At 47.3% G+C, this 15,537-nt stretch overlaps 1 protein-coding gene across 50 annotated transcripts in view; it reads right to left on the bottom strand.

Moving 5' to 3' along the window:
• The window catches only part of EPB41L1 (erythrocyte membrane protein band 4.1 like 1), a 179,608-nt gene that overhangs the window by 44,648 nt on the left and 119,423 nt on the right, over window positions 1–15,537 (bottom strand). For all 50 annotated transcript variants that reach the window (XM_081560107.1, XM_081560065.1, XM_081560085.1 and 47 more), the window contains 5 exons: window positions 12,977–13,167; window positions 11,192–11,356; window positions 9,187–9,291; window positions 8,370–8,412; window positions 4,700–4,775 (listed from right to left, as the gene is read on the bottom strand). In XM_081560107.1, coding sequence (XP_081416233.1) covers window positions 4,700–4,775; window positions 8,370–8,412; window positions 9,187–9,291; window positions 11,192–11,356; window positions 12,977–13,153 — 566 coding nt within the window. In that variant the 5' untranslated portion in view covers window positions 13,154–13,167. The remainder of the gene's footprint in view (window positions 1–4,699; window positions 4,776–8,369; window positions 8,413–9,186; window positions 9,292–11,191; window positions 11,357–12,976; window positions 13,168–15,537) is intronic.

Below are 15,537 nucleotides of genomic sequence, written 5' to 3'. Positions count from 1 at the left end.
TCTAGAAATGTATGTAATTTTTACAAGATCATCTTCATAGATTCAGAAAAAGCATTTTATAAAATTCAACATCCATTCATGATAAAAAAAAAAAGTCTTAAGAAAGTGGGTATAGAGGGAATATATCTCAACATAATAAAAGTTATTTATGACAAACCCACAGCCAACATGATATTCAATGCTGAAAAGCTGAAAGCCTTCCCACTAAAATCTGGAACAAGCAAGGATGCCCACCTCACCACTTCTATTCAACATAATATTGAATAGAAGTCCTAACCACAGCAATCAGACAAGAAAAAGAAATAACATGTATCCAAATTGGTAGGGAAGAGATAAAACTGTCATTATATGCAGATGACATGATACTATATATAGAAAATCCTAAAGACTCCTCATAAAAACCACTAAAACTGATAAATGAATTCAGCAAGGTAGCAAAATACAAGATTAACATATAGAAATTGGTTGCATTTCTTTACACTTTAACAATGAAATATCAGAAAAGGAGTGTAAAAAACCAAATCCCCTTAGAATCTGTATCCAAAAAAAAAAAACCAAGAATCAACCTGATCAAGGAAGTAAAAGGCTTATATGCTGAGAACTATAAAACATTAATAAAAGAAATCAAAGATGATTCAAAGAAATGGAAAGACATCTCATACTCATAATTAGAAGAATGAACATTGTTAAAATGGCCATACTAGCCAAACCAATCTAAAGATTTAATTCAATTCCTATCAAATTACCTGTGACATTTTTCGCAGAACTAGAATAAATAATCCTAAAATTTCCATGGAACCATAAAAGACCCAGAATTGCCAAATCCTGAGGAAAAAGAACAAAGCAGGAGGTATAATCCTCCCCAGACTTCAGACAATACACAAAGCTACAGTAATCAAAACAGCATGATATTGGCACAAAAAAAGACATATGGATCAACAGAACAAAATAGAGAGCCCAGAAATAAACCCACCCACCTATATGGTCAATTAATCTTTGACAAAGGAGGCAAGAAAATACAATGGGGAAAAGATAGTCTCTTCAGCAAGTGGTGTTGGAAAAGCTGGACAGCCACATGTAAATCAATGAAATTGCAACATGCCCCCACATCATACACAAAAATAAACTCAAAATGGCTTAAAGACTTAAATATAAGAAATGGCACTGTAAAATTCCTAGAAAAGAACATAGGCAAGACATTCTCAGACATAAATCATACCAATATTTTCCTAGGTATTTCTCCCATGGCAATAGAAAAACAAAACTAAATAAATGGGACCTAATCAAGTTTATAAGCTTTTGCACAGCAAAGGAAACCATCAACAAAACAAAAAGACAATCTATGGACTGGGAGAAAATATTTGCAAATGATGCCACCAACAGGGGCTTAATCTCCAAAATATACAAACAGCTCATATAACCTAGTTAAAAAAAAAACCCAATCAAAAAATGGGCAGAAGACCTAAATAGAAATTTCTCCAAAGAAGACATACAGATGGCCAATAGGCACACGAAAAGATGCTCATCATCACTAAATATTAGAGAAATGCAAATCAAAACTACAATGAGGTACCATCTCACAACAGTCAGAATGACCATCATTAAAAAGTCTACAAATAACAAATACTAGAGAGGGTGTGAAGAAAAGGGAACCCGCCTAGACTGTTGTTGGGAATGTAAATTGGTGCAGCCACTATGGAAAACAGTATGGCGCTTCCTCTAAAAATTAAAAATAGAGTTGCCATATGATCTAGCAATCCCACTTCAGGGCATATATTCAGAAAAAATATAACTAAAAAAGATGCATGCACTCCTATGCTCATAGCAGCACCACTTACAGCAGCCAAGACACAGAAACAACCTAAATATCCACCAAAAGATGAATGGATAAAAAAGATGTGTTATATTGGGTTGGCCAAAAAGGTCATTTGGGTTTTTCCACAGGATATTACAGACAAGCCCAAATGAACTTTTTGGCCAACCGAATACAATGGAATACTACTCAGCCATAAAAAAGAATGAAATAATGCTATTTGCAGCAACATGGATGGATTTAGAGAGTATCATACTAAGTAAAGTAAGTCAGAGAGAGAAAAACATACCACGATAACCCTTATATGTGGAATCTAAAATATGACACAAATGAACTTATCTACAAAACAGAAACAGATTCACAGACACAGAGAACAGACTTGTGGTTGCCAAAGGGGAGGGGTGATACAGGAGGAACAGAATGGGAGTTGCGGGCAGGTGCAAACTATTATTAATATATACAGAATAGATAGACAACAAGGTCCTACTGGATAGCATGGGGAACTATTACCTGTAATAAACCATAGTGGAAAAGAACATGTAAAAGAAAATACATGTGTGTGTGTGCATATAACCGAATTACTTTGCTGTACAGCAAAAATTAACACAACATTGTAAAGAAACTATACTTCAATAAAATAAAGTTTTTAAAATGCACATGGTTTTGATTAATGGGGAGTTTTTAGCAGATAAATGCTAGCAAATGCAACATCTGACTGCACAGCTCACTTGCTTTCTCACACTCAACTGGGTGCCTTAGAGCCTTTCCCATGTCAGCACGTGCAACTTGATTTTATTCATTTTAACTTCTGCACCATAATCCACCATCCGGACAAACTTGTTTGCCGATGTATTCTCAGAACTTTTTAATTTGGCTACAGCTTATCTAAGTGAATTGTCAAAAACCAAATTGGCTCAGACTAAACATTTCCAACCACTTTGATAACTTTCAAGACTTATTATAACTTTCATGCACACTTGGATGATTTTACCATTTTTAGAACCATTTCAAACGATTTTTTTTATTGCTTTTTAAGTTACTGTGTATTCTTTTTAATGTTCCAGTTCATTCTCAGCCTGCAGTACCTCCCTGATCACTTTGCCATGTCTCACCATTTTTTTTTTCCAATTACTTGTTTCTTTTAAGTGGCTTTTATTTTTAAGTAGTTTGTACTGCTCCATGACATTATCTTGCAGTCAGAACTGAAGCTCTGGCAAAAAGTACATGCAGCCTCAGTGTATGCTCAGAGCAAGGCTGAGGTTCAGAATCATTAGCAGTTCAAACATCACAGGCACCGAGGGTGGGCTTATGGGCATTTCATTCAAAAGTCTCCAAATTCAGAAATCATTGCCAAGTACACAGACTGGTCTTTCATTCTAGTCACCTTGTCATTTTGACCAGTTTATTTGGGGTTTAAATATTTTTTGCTAAACAGCTGCCACGGGGACTTCCTTGGTGGTCTGCTGGTTTCCACTGTAGGGGGTACAAGTTTGATCCCTGGTTGGGGAACTAAGATCCTGCATGCCATGCAGTGCATGCCCCCCAAAATAAACACCTAAATAGTTGCTACTACCAAACTCATTCCCTAAGGCCATCCATACTGGGCAAGGCTAACTTCTTTCCTGGTGTCCCAATGTCCAGGAACAAAGAGGGTAGGCACCAGTGGGCAAGACCAGGAAAGGTGGGGGTTGTCTTGGTCTAAAGCTCTCAGCCCTTTCAGGAATGAAGTTTAGACCCTGCTGCTGCCACTCTGGCCCCAAGCTGACCTCAGGAATTAGAGGAGGGTTAATGAGGCCAAGGCCTCGGATTTGATCTATTCCAGGAACATCTGTTTTATCTCCCAAGACCAGAGTATCTTGACCGTGGCTGATTGCTTGGCAAGTGGCAGAGATTAGAGAGGGACCCAGTGGGAGACAAGGACTGGCTTAGTCACTCCAAACCACATCCTATTGGTGGTAGGTGTTACACAGCCCCAGGATATCAAGAAGTAAGACTATCTCTTTGGATGGGGCTTAGATAAAGAAATGGAGGAGGAAATGGCAACTCATTCTAGTATTCTTGCCTGGAGAATTCCATGGACAGAGGAGCTTGGCAGGTTACAGTCCATGGGGTTGCAAAGAGTTGGATATGACTGAAGCGATTAACACACTTAGATAAAGAGAAAGTCCTCTCCCTGTTTTGGGTTCCAGAGGCAGGCTGAGCCCCATGAGGGATGCTTCACACCCTCTTCTAATCATCAAGCCTTCTTATCTACTGGCCCAGAGGCACAAGGTCTGCATCCACAATCCAAATTCACTCCAGCAGCCTGGGCTTGCCTCCCTGGGGATGTCACACGCCCCATTTGACTCCCAGGCTGTGTGCAGCATAACATGCAGGACCAAACTCCCACTTTCAAAGGCATCTGTGTTCTAATCTCTTCTTATCCCCAAAGTCAAAACCCGGTGGTCCACCCAGCCCATCAGCCTTCAGATGTGTCTGGCTTATCCTACCCAGAGATGGTCCACACCATGTGCTTTGCAAGTTTAAATATGTTGCCAGCATTTTAAAATTGTGGCTTTTACTCTCAAATCTCTAGCTTTCCTCCAACAATAGGGCCGGATGCCCACGTGATTGCCGAGGGACCGTTTTAGGTGGGCTCTGTCCTCTTGAATTCCCACTGAGCTCCTCTGCTCCCTGTGACACCTCCCCCTCCGAAGTCAAGGATTCATTGCCATTGACCACTGTGCTTGCATCACTCTCTCTTGCACTGAATCAGATTCCTTTGTTGATGCTGTCTGCATGGCCTCAGTGGGCATCTGGGTTTGCACTGTGTACCCATATTCCATCTCATGTCTCCCAGGGCCCTGTGCCCAACGCCCTCCAACACCACCCCTCCCCAGCCCTCACCTTGTGATGTCTTCTGTCAGCTGGGCAGGGTCAGGAGGGTAGAACTTGACTGTGAAGGCAAAATTCCAGGGGCTACCTGAAAGGAGCAGGTGGGAGAAAAGATCAGAGAGGCCCCATCTTCCCAGTGGGTGGCCCAGACGTACCATCTTATGGGCAATTTTTCAAAGTTTTTCCATAACTGTAATCTTAGGACAAAGCCATAAGAAAGCCTGGAACTTTATTCCCATTTGACAGATGAGGAGACTGAGTGAGGCCCAGATTAAAAGACTTGTGAACTAGCAGTGGGAAGGAAGGTAGAAAGAAAGAAAACCAATGCTAGAAAGAAAACCCAACATGCTAGGCATGCTGTTAAATACTTTACAAACATCACTTCATTAAACCTCACAACAGCCCAGTAAACAAGTCCTACAATCACCCCCATTTTGTAAATGAGGACGGCGAGGCCCAGGTAGTAAAATGGCCAGTCCAAGGTCACCAGCTAGGAAGTGGCAATGCTAAGGTTCAGACCCACCCTGGCCACCTGACTCCAGAGCCCACTCTCTTTCCTCTATACCAAAGTCTATGCCCCAGGACATTAATGGGAAGATAATTAATCTAGAAAGTACCACATTAAACAGGTTTCCTGACTTGGGGTTTCTCAGAGCTCTCACTCTGCTACTGTGCCTTGCACCTCTTAAAGGGGGGACATGCATTCAAGAGTTTCTAAAGCCCGTTTGACCTGCTGCATCCATTTGTCACGGGGCCTCCTTCCATACTAATGTTTCTCAGAACAGACTTTGCAAAACTCTGTCCTATCTGATGTTGACTCCATCTCAAATGGATTATAAACGAGACTGAAAGGCAAATATAACGGGCTAAAAGTAACAAAAAACATTTCACTGGGATAAATGTTAACCTCCACATTTAGCTATGAAAAATCAATGGTACACATTTAAAAAGTAAAGAAAAATAAAGGCTGAGGTTTTTAGCTGGAGGAAAGCTCTGAGAGCCAAGAAAAGGGATGACCACTTAAGAAGTGGGGGTGGGAAAGGAGGAGGCCTTGATGAAACGTCATAGTCCAGAATAATGGTCAGATGTCCCCTGTGGTATTTGGGCTCCAAGTTCTAAAAGGACCCCCAAAAGGGACTTCCCTGGTGGTCCATTGGCTAAGACTCCATGCTCCCAATGCAGGGGGCCCAGGTTCAATCCCTGGTTAGGGAACTAGATCCCACATGCTGCAACTAAGTGTTTGCATGCTGCATTGAAAATTGAAGATCCTGTGTGCCACAACTAATACCTGGCATGGCAAAATAAATAAATATTTTTAAAATTAATTAATTCAATTTTTTTAAAAAGGACCCTTGACAAAGTGAGAAAGCAAGGCCCATCCAGGGCATGGCCATGGTCAGGAAGGGCTGGGGACCACAGCATCACTACCATCCTTGTCTCTGTGGTCATCACCATCTTCACAGCTGTCATGTCTCCCACACTTACTAAGAGCTGGTTGCTTGGCTTGCTAAGAATTTTCTACGTGTTTTTTTGGAATTTAATCTTTATAAAGATCCTGAGGTACACTTTTCTTTTAATAGATGAAGATTTTGAGAGGTTAAGTCATCCTCCCAGGATCACCCAGCCAGTGGTAGAAAACAGGTCTAGCCTCTGGTCCCAAGACCCCACAGCTTAGGTTCCTGACCACAGCTGACTCCTCTAGGGGAAACAATTCCTGTCTCAAGAATAACAATGGAGGAGTTCCCTGGTGGCCTAGTGGTTCGGATTCTGGGCTTTCACTGGGTTCAATTCCTGGCCGGGAAGCTGAGCTCCTGCAAGCCATGCAGTGCAGCCAAAAAAGAGAGAGAAAGAGAGAAAATAATGGCAATAATTAACAATAATAATAATAATGGCTAAAACAAACTGGGTGCTACTATGTGCAGGCATGTTCTAGGTGTTGAACACCTCTCAAGAACCCTAATTATAAGGGTGACCCACACTTTATAGATGATGAGGTACAGAACAATTAACTAACACAAGAAGTAGTAATGGAGTCAGGATTCAAATCCAGGCAGTCTGACTCGTTGTCTGCCCTTTTAACCATCACACTAGATAGCCTCCTACCGTGTGAAGCACCTACTATGTGCTGGCTATTGTCCACACCCACATCATAGAAACTTCACCCCCACCTAGCAAGGCAGGAATCATTAATCCACTTGCTAGGGAGACGCAGGAATCCAGAGAGGTGGAGGAAGTGCCCTGAGTGATAGGCACTGAGATTCTGGAGGAAATACACCAAACTCTGAAGGCCAGGACATCAGATCTCAGGTGCCAGCTTCAGAAGGCTGGGGCTGTCACAAATCAAGGAAGGGGACAGGGAATTCCCAGGTGGTCCAGCGGTTAAGATTCTGCACCCTACTGCTGAGGGCCTGGGTTCAATTCCTGGTTGGGGGAGATTCCACAAGCCACATGATACGGGAGATAGGGTAGGGGATAAAAAAATTGTTCCATGGAGCCCCCGAACTGGGATGAATGAGTAGAAACTATGGGGAAAGGAACAGAGACTGAAGGAGGCAGCTCTGCTCCACAATAACTTGAGGAGACCTGACTCCCTGCCCTGGGAGGGAGCTGAGACCTAAAGATTCTATCAGCAGCTTCTCTTTTCCGAAGTCCTGGTCCATCTCAAACACTCTCAGCCACCTGTATGTGTTCTGATTCTCTCAGGCATGAGAGGCAGGCTTCCCGGCTGCGCTGACATTCCTGGGGACAGCCGGAAGGCCAGGCCTAGGAGGCCAGGCTAGGCCTGTTGGCCCCAGAGGAGAGGGCTCTATCTGTGAGCCTACCTCTTTGTCTCCAACTGACAGGAGGCTACAGGAAGAATCCTCAAGCCCCCTCCTGCATAGTCAGCTGGCATCCCTAGACCCAGCTGCCTGCTGTCATGGCAACAGGCTCTGCTATAGCCTTCCAGCCAGGGGACCAGGGAGCCCAAGCACAGCCAAGGGGGCAGAGCCCTGGGTGGAGGCATCTCTGCCTCCAGGCTCCAAGTCCCCACCTACTGCATGTCCCCCTGGCTGAGGCCACCTACCTCTCCCTTCTGCCATTTGAAGGCTGCCCTGTCCCTCCCAATATGCCTTGTTTTCCCCTCTGGGCCAGAAAAGAGAGGTTGTTGGCCTGCTCATCTGTCTTCACCCCAGGCCTTGAAAAGAGTGCAGGATGGTATTGGGAGGCCAGGGCTGAAGACCTGGCATGGCCAATACCTCGCTCTGTGATCTTGGGTAAATAACTACCTTTTTCTGGGCCTCAGTTACCCATCATTAAATACAGGACAGGTTCACTACCAATCAGTTGGCAGTGGCCTAGAGTGCAGTGCAGACAAGGATTCCGAGCTGAGTCAAAGGTCACTGATCACCCAAGACAACACTGGCCCTGCACAGGAGGGTGGCTGTTTTGAGGGCCATCAGTTTGTCCCCTTGTCTTAGATGACTCTGCAAGCCCCTTCTAGGGCTGACATCCTGAATATTCCTCTGTTAACATGCTGAGTGACTCCAGACAGTCATTCCTCTTGTCCAGGCTTCAGGCTCCTCATCTCTACAATAATAACCTGCCTTCCCTAAGATCTGCCATGCAGAGCAAATGAACTCATGGGTCTGAATGCATTTCCCCAAGGAGGATGGAGTCCCCACCACGTTCCCAGGTCACTCACTCCGGATCTGCTTCTTGATTTCCTTGGAGGGGTCCAGCCAGTTCTGCAGGAGAAGACAAGAGGTCCTGAGAGGGAGCTGGGGGAGGGGACGTGGGTAGGGCAAGGAGACAGAAATATCCTGAAACGCCCTGCAGACAGCGCCCTAGCAGGGAATACCCTTCCCTGGCTGAGCAGTTTGGGTCATTTCCCTCGCGACTGGGAGGTGAAGGAATGAGGCCTGGCTTCACGCAGGATTGGGAACCTAGGGCCCTGGGCCTGGCAGCACGGTGAACAGGTAATGCAGCTGGCATGGGTGAGAAGGAGGAAACTCAGAAAGGAGCTTCCCAAGGGTGGGGAGGAGGCACCGGGGTTATTTCCCCAGGAAGCCATGACACGGCTCTCCAGATACCCATCTGGGGCTGACTTGCAGGTCCCAAGGAAGGATAGGCACACAGAGGAGACAGAGAGCTGAGGATAGACAGGGCTGGATGAACCCTGGGGTTGTGCAAACAGAAGGTGCCTAGTGGGGACTTCCTTGGCAGTCCAATGGTTGAGGTCACCTTCCAGTGCAGGGCTGTGGGTTAGACCCTGGGTCGGGAATTTAAAATCCCACATGCCCTGCAACCAAAAAACCAAAACATAAAACAGAACCAGTATTGAAACAAATTCAATAAAGACTTTTAAAATGGTCTACATCCCCCCGCCAAAAGAAAAGGTGCCTAATGAAGGTCTGAGGATTGATGGAAGCCATAGCATGCGGCCAGGCCAATGGGGGCTTAAGAGATGACGTCTCCCCGCAGCAGACCTTCCAGCCAACTCTGCTCCCCAGTCCAGGTACCTTCTGACTGTCGGCATCACAGAAGGTCAGGCCAAAGTAGTCCTTCTCCAGGAGGTTGAGGTGCTCACAGACCAGGTCAAACAGCACCTGGCCCCGGCCGTGTTTCTAGAGAGAGAAGCAGAGACTCCATGAGGCTGGAACACACATCAGGGTGGGGCGGGGAGGAACTCCAGGCTCCACCAGGACGACGTGAAAACCGCCAAGAGGCTTCCAGCGTCTGGGGAGGATCTCAGTGCTCCTGTCTCCCACCAGGCTCTGCTCACCAAGTCCTAAGGGGTCCTGGGGGAACACTAATCCCAGCCCATCCACTGCCTTCGTCCAAGCCCTCCTGGGGTGCTCCTAGCACTTAAATCTGCTTTGGGGGAAGCCAGAGTGGGGTCAGGGAGTGACTGACTTCTCCTTCCTGTACAGCAAGTAAGAGAGACAGTCTAAGTTGGTCCCAAGGAGGAGAAAACCAAAAATCTGAGCTTTGGATGTGAGAGGAAGAGACGAGCTGCCTGACATGTGACGGATGTGGGCAGGGGAGGAGGGGAGGGCCTGGGACTCAGAGTCACAGCATAATTCTCCTCCCGGGTCCCTCCCCTTACACTAAGGGAGCGCCCCCTATCCAAGCAGCAAGTGACATTCTTCAGGGGCTCATAGAAACTAAATCAGCTTCAGATGCAAGCAGCACTGTGAGAGTCACCTTCTCCCCTAGTTCCCATCATCCATGCGTGGTACCTCTCTGGGCACCGTCCGGGCCTGAGGATTAGGAAGGACAAAGCCCAGAACTTGTAGGTACCCAACCCATAGGTGTGTAGACGAGCACCAACAGAGGCGTGTGAAACAGTCACTACCCAAAGAGGCAGGGGGCTCCAGGGAGGTGGTGAGGTCCCTGCAAGGTCCAGCAGAGTCACTGGGAACTGGGATCAGGCCTGACTGTGGCAGCGGCTGGAAAACCAAGGGATTCCTGAACTTGGAGGAGGCCTTCAGAGACAGAGGCCTCAGCCAAACCCTCACACTCTCCTTGGGCAGCAGAAACAGCACACTGGGGCTAGCATGGGCAGGAGAGAAGAGAGAGAGAGGATATACCCCTCTTTTGCCCAGGGTGTCCACCCTGCAACCCTTCTATGGAAGAAATAAACATCAAAAAGAAAAAGACAGAAACCCTAACCCTGCAAAGAAGATGGAACCAGCCTCCCAGGGCTTAGAAGTAAGTCAGTCCCTTAAGACCAGGGCTCAGAGGTTGAGAGGTTGGATCGGGGGGAACTGGTGGCTCTTGTAAACTCTCAGCAGTAAGGCCACCCTCTGGACTGTTCCATACGTGTGGATGGGCCAGGAATGGCACCTGGACGGGGGCAGAACCTCTAAGGGGGGCGGTCAGAGTTCAGAATTCTAGTGGGAGTTCCAGCCAACATAGGAAAGGGAGACGCTAAATGTGGGGCCAGGAGGGCTGACCCCAGAGAAGAGGTGTCCTGCCTGCCACCCACTGGGGGACAGAATCATGCCACAGGGTTTCTACAAAGCCTGTGGGGAGCAGTCCTTCCCATGGGCCGCCTCCCTATGCCTGGGGGACACTTTACCATGGAATCCTCTAGTGACCAGTTTGTCCTGGCGCCCTGGACAGGGTGGTTCACAGGGAGAACCCCTCTCCCCATCCAATAAATACATGAAAATGATTCTAGTCGAAACCTCAGTGCCTACAGGGTGAGATAGAAGAGCCCAGGTCCAACCAGGCTACAGATCAGCCCCTAGACAGTGAGTCCTACCCAAGGTACAGGCATCCTAAGAAGCCTTTTCCTGGCACCAGGCCTGGGCCTCATCTAATACTATGTGCAATCATAAGAGCCCTCTCTGGGCCTCGGTGCCATGGTCTGGGCAAAGGAGGGCTGGCCTGTCATCTACACGGCAGTCAGTCCAGGCCTCCATTAAGAATGGATGCCCTCTGGCTTGGCCCAGGCTGAGTGCCCAGAGGCCTGTTCTGGCTCCGAGGCCAGTGGGCTGGGGCTTGGCTGTGGCTCCCTACCTCCACCTCGCACTCATACTCCGAAGCATCGAGCAGAGTGACTCGGCAGACGGCGCTCTTGTACTTCTTGGCAATCTTCTGGGGTGACTTCTGGGCCTTGCTGGGCGTGGTCCTCTCTGACAGGCCATCAGCCTCACCGTAGTCCTTCTCCTCCATGTCTAGGCTCTGCAGGTCCAACCAAGGGAAGGATTTGGTCAGCGAGTTTGAAACTAGAGCCTTTCATCCAAATGAGTTGCAATGAGGAAGCAGCTGGAGCTAAGACAGACTCCAAAATGAGAGCCATGGCCCTCTAAGACCCCCCTGGGTGACCCCGGTCTATGGTGCAGGAGGAGAGTCAGAGCTGCGTACGATGGGTGGGCTCATAGGAGGGGTCCACTGCTCCCCCGCAGGCAGAAGCATCCCACAGAACCAAACCCAGGGCCCGGAGCTATCCTTTCTCCTTAGAACTAACAGTGCCTGAGTTATCAGGGCTTGGTATCCTCCTTCCCAGTCTGTCACTGGGTCAAGCATGAGGTTTTGTTGTTGTTGTTTAGTCACTAAGTTGTGTCCGACTTCTTTGCAACCCCATGGACTATAGCCCCTGCCGGGCTCCTCCATCAATGGGATGTCCCAGGCAAGAATACTGGAATCTGTTGCCATTTTCTTCTTCAGGGGATCTTCCCGACCCAGGAATCGAATCCGAGTCTCCTACATTGGCAGGTGGGTTCTTTACCACTGAGCCACCAGTGGCTAGGACTGATCTAATGGAAGGAAGGGAGGTCAGAGCCCTGCACATCAGTCCTAACTCTGCAACGGACACCCTCAATGATCTTGGCTGAGCCCCTTCCCTCTCTAGTCCTGTCGTGAATTAAGGGAGGTGTGAATTCAATGGCTAGATGACCCCCCTCCAAGTCCTTTGTCTCCTTATTCTTTTATTTAAGTTTTTCTTTTTTGACTGTGCTAGGTCTTTGTTGCAGCGAGCAGGCTCTTTAACTGCAGTGTGGGCTTAGCTGCTCTGTGCATGTGGGATTTTTAGTTTCTTTACCAGGGATCAAACCTGCATCCCTTGCATTGGAAAGCATATTCTTAACCACTGGACCACCAGGGAAGCCCCTTCTCGTCTCTTTAGATGATGACTTTTGCTCTGGAGTCACACCGAGGCTTGCCCAGCTAGAATGGACAGCTTAAGGGAATAGGAAAATAAGGTTGAAGGAACACAGATTTTTCAACATCAGACCTAGATTTGACTTGGGACTTCCCTGGCAGTCCAGTGGTTAAGACTCCACGTTTCAACTACAGAAGGTGTGGGTTCAGTCCCTGGTCAGGGAACTAAGATCCTGCATGCCATGCAGTGCAGTCAATATATATATATAGAGAGATAGATAGATAGATACAGATTTGACTTGCACTTCTGTCACTTTATGCTTCCCTGGTGGCTCAGATGGCAAAGAATCCACCTGCAATGTGGGAGACCTCGGTTCGATCCCTGGGTTGGGAAGATCCCCTGGAGGAGGGCATGGCAACCCACTCCAGTATTCTTGCCTAGAGAATCCCCATGGACAGAGGACTACAGTCCATGGGGTCACAAAGAGTTGGACATGACTGAGCGACTAAGCACACAGCACTTTATAGCAATGTGACTCCATCCTGCTGAGGCTCTGTTTCTCCCAGTGTAATGGATAGTTATCTCCTGAGGTCCTGGAGAATAAAATGCAAAAATGAACATGATGGCCCCTGCACAGTGCTCGGCATGTCATGGGTCAACAGTACACCTGTTTCCTTCTTTCCCTGCTCCCGGGCACATACCTGTTCTGCAGGCCGAGCGTCCTGCTGGGGCGGCTGCTTCTCATTGGAGTTGGCCTCGAGATGGCCGTGGCCCGCGGGGGTCACAGGGGTGGTTGCTGCGGCGGCTGCTTCAGGCTGCTGTGGGGCTTCTTCCTGAGCCTTCTTCACCTCAGAATCAGGGCCTGTCTCTGTTGTCATGGTGACCAGCACGCCTGCATTGGCATGAAGGAGAGAGAATGTGATGAGGGAGAGGGGCAGTGAGGGCGTGACAGAACAGAGCGAGGGGGACAGGAACCACACGCCGAGAGAGACAGATGGAGACAAATGGACAAAGAGCCACAGAGAGAAGGGGGAGGAGGGAGAGACAGAGGAAGGGAGGATGGGGAGAGAGTCCGGAGAAGCAAGGGGTCAGTGGAAGCAGCTGAGGTCACAGACCCTCACCCACTCTTTGCCCATATAGCTCCTCAGGAACTCCAATCTCTTGGCCCAGGTCTGGAATCAGGGCCTTTCTTGGGGACAAGGAGAGTCTCTCCAGGGGGCCCCACCCTGCCAAGAGCACCAGGGACAGTCAGGGACTACCTCCAGGCAGGCCCTGGGCCCGGCTGTCTCTCCCACCACAGCACCGGGCACATGGCAGCCCCTCAGCCAATGCTGGATAAACTGAACTCGATCCAAAGAGCCCTGGGCTCCCAGTGCTTCCAGCCCCGACACTAGGCAAGGCTCTTCATGCCCCAAGCCTCAATAACTCCTGCCCCCTGACTCCACGGGGATGCGGTCAGGATGGAAATAAAGGAGTAAGACAGGTCCTCTTAACAAACGCATAGCCCTGATGATGTCAAAGATGGAGATCTGGGCTCAGGCCCTACGTCTGCTACAAATGGGCAATCAGTTCGTCTCACTAGGACTCATCCCAAAAGCGAGGGACTCAGAAATTATCTCTGTGACAGACTATTCTTACCATTTCCCCCTTGAAACAGGAAATGAGATTTCAGAGAATCAAGGACCTACTGCCCAGCTGCTCTTTGGAATAAGCAAATTGCAAAGAGAGAAAAGGAGAAAGAGAGAGAATGGCATGGTCCCATTTATATTTATATATATATAATTATAGATAATATATAATTTTATATTATATTTAAGTTATATTTTAAATTTATGTTTATATTATTTTTATAATATATTTATATTTATATAATTATATATAAAATTTATATATACAAATATAAATGGGACCATGCCATTCTCTCTCTCTCTCTCCTTTTCTCTCTTTGTAATTTGCTTATTCCAAAGAGCGGCTGGGCAGTAGGTCCTTATAAACCCCAACAATCTCAACATCTTAGTGCTTGTACACATGTAATAAAAGATCTGAAAGGATACTCACTAAACTGTTAAGAGAGGTCAATAACTTGGAAGTAGGTAGAGGAGAAAAAGAGAGTTCCATAGGGCATGATAAGAGAGGGAACTTTATTTTTAACTTCATACACTTTGGAATTACTTGTATAATTTTAAAAATACACACAAACACACACATACATATATACATATATTTAACCCAGAAGTTGTTTGTTTTTAGGAAAGCAAAAGAATTCATTTCTGACCCCCATCAGTGAAAACACATTTCTCAAAAAAAAAAAGTTTGGAGCTAAAACCTGGAAACAGAAATGAGCAGGAACCCTCACCTGCTGAGTCTAGAGCCTTCCTCTGAATCTATCACTTTAAAAGAGAAAGATCCAGATGAGATTTGGCAGGTCCCTCCCTCACTCCACCCACCATGGGGGCCTTTGATGGGCGATGCAGACAGACACTGGATCCACCCTGAGCTGTGCACATGCTCTAAGCCCCAATCTTATTTCCCCCACTGCCTTCTAGGAGCCACCAGCCCCGCCCAAAGCAAAGGGCACTGAACAGAAAGTCAAGGGCCCTGAGCACCCCCACTCAGCCACCCAAAGTCTCCAGGGCCCAAGATAGGTCATGAGCATCCTCAATCCCCACCTTATGGATAATGAGCAGAGCACTTTGTAAGCTGGAGCTTGTCGCACAAATGAGAGGGTCTGGTGTTATGGATGCTGTTGTTAAGAAGATGAGGAGGAAGGGAAGGCCTTGGTCCACATGGCCTCATCCCCACCCAGAAATGCTTTCCACTCACATCATTACCCTGGGCTTTACGGGTATAACTTAAAGCCATCGTTAAATAAAAGGTCTGTTGCTTACATGACGCTAAGTGCTGACTCAGTGCCAGAACACAAAGCCACAGAGCTGCTCCAGGGGAGCGCACAGCCTCATGAGGTCAAACTGAGATGAATCCGCCTGGATCTGGATTTCTTCTAAGCCTGCACTGGAGATATCAGCCATTATGCTAGATAAGGCCTACAGGAAAGAACTCTTCAAATAAATGCTTGCTTAATTTTGCTTCCAAAAAAAAAAATTCACAGACTAATTTGTATATTTTGTGCTGGGAGAAGCAGAATCCACATGCCCCTCATGGGCTCAGGCAGCCCAGAGGCTCCAGGACATCTCCTCCTGCCTCTGCTTCAGTCTGATTTCAGCCTGGACTCGCTGAACCTTCACCAGGGCCTGCATTGTCT

The sequence above is a fragment of the Giraffa tippelskirchi genome, chromosome 13, assembly GCF_054371585.1.
Source record: "Giraffa tippelskirchi isolate mGirTip1 chromosome 13, T2T-mGirTip1v1.2.pri, whole genome shotgun sequence".
Taxonomy (NCBI): domain Eukaryota; kingdom Metazoa; phylum Chordata; class Mammalia; order Artiodactyla; family Giraffidae; genus Giraffa; species Giraffa tippelskirchi.
Note: the sequence above shows the minus strand (reverse complement) of the source record. Positions and strands in the feature narration are given on the sequence as shown.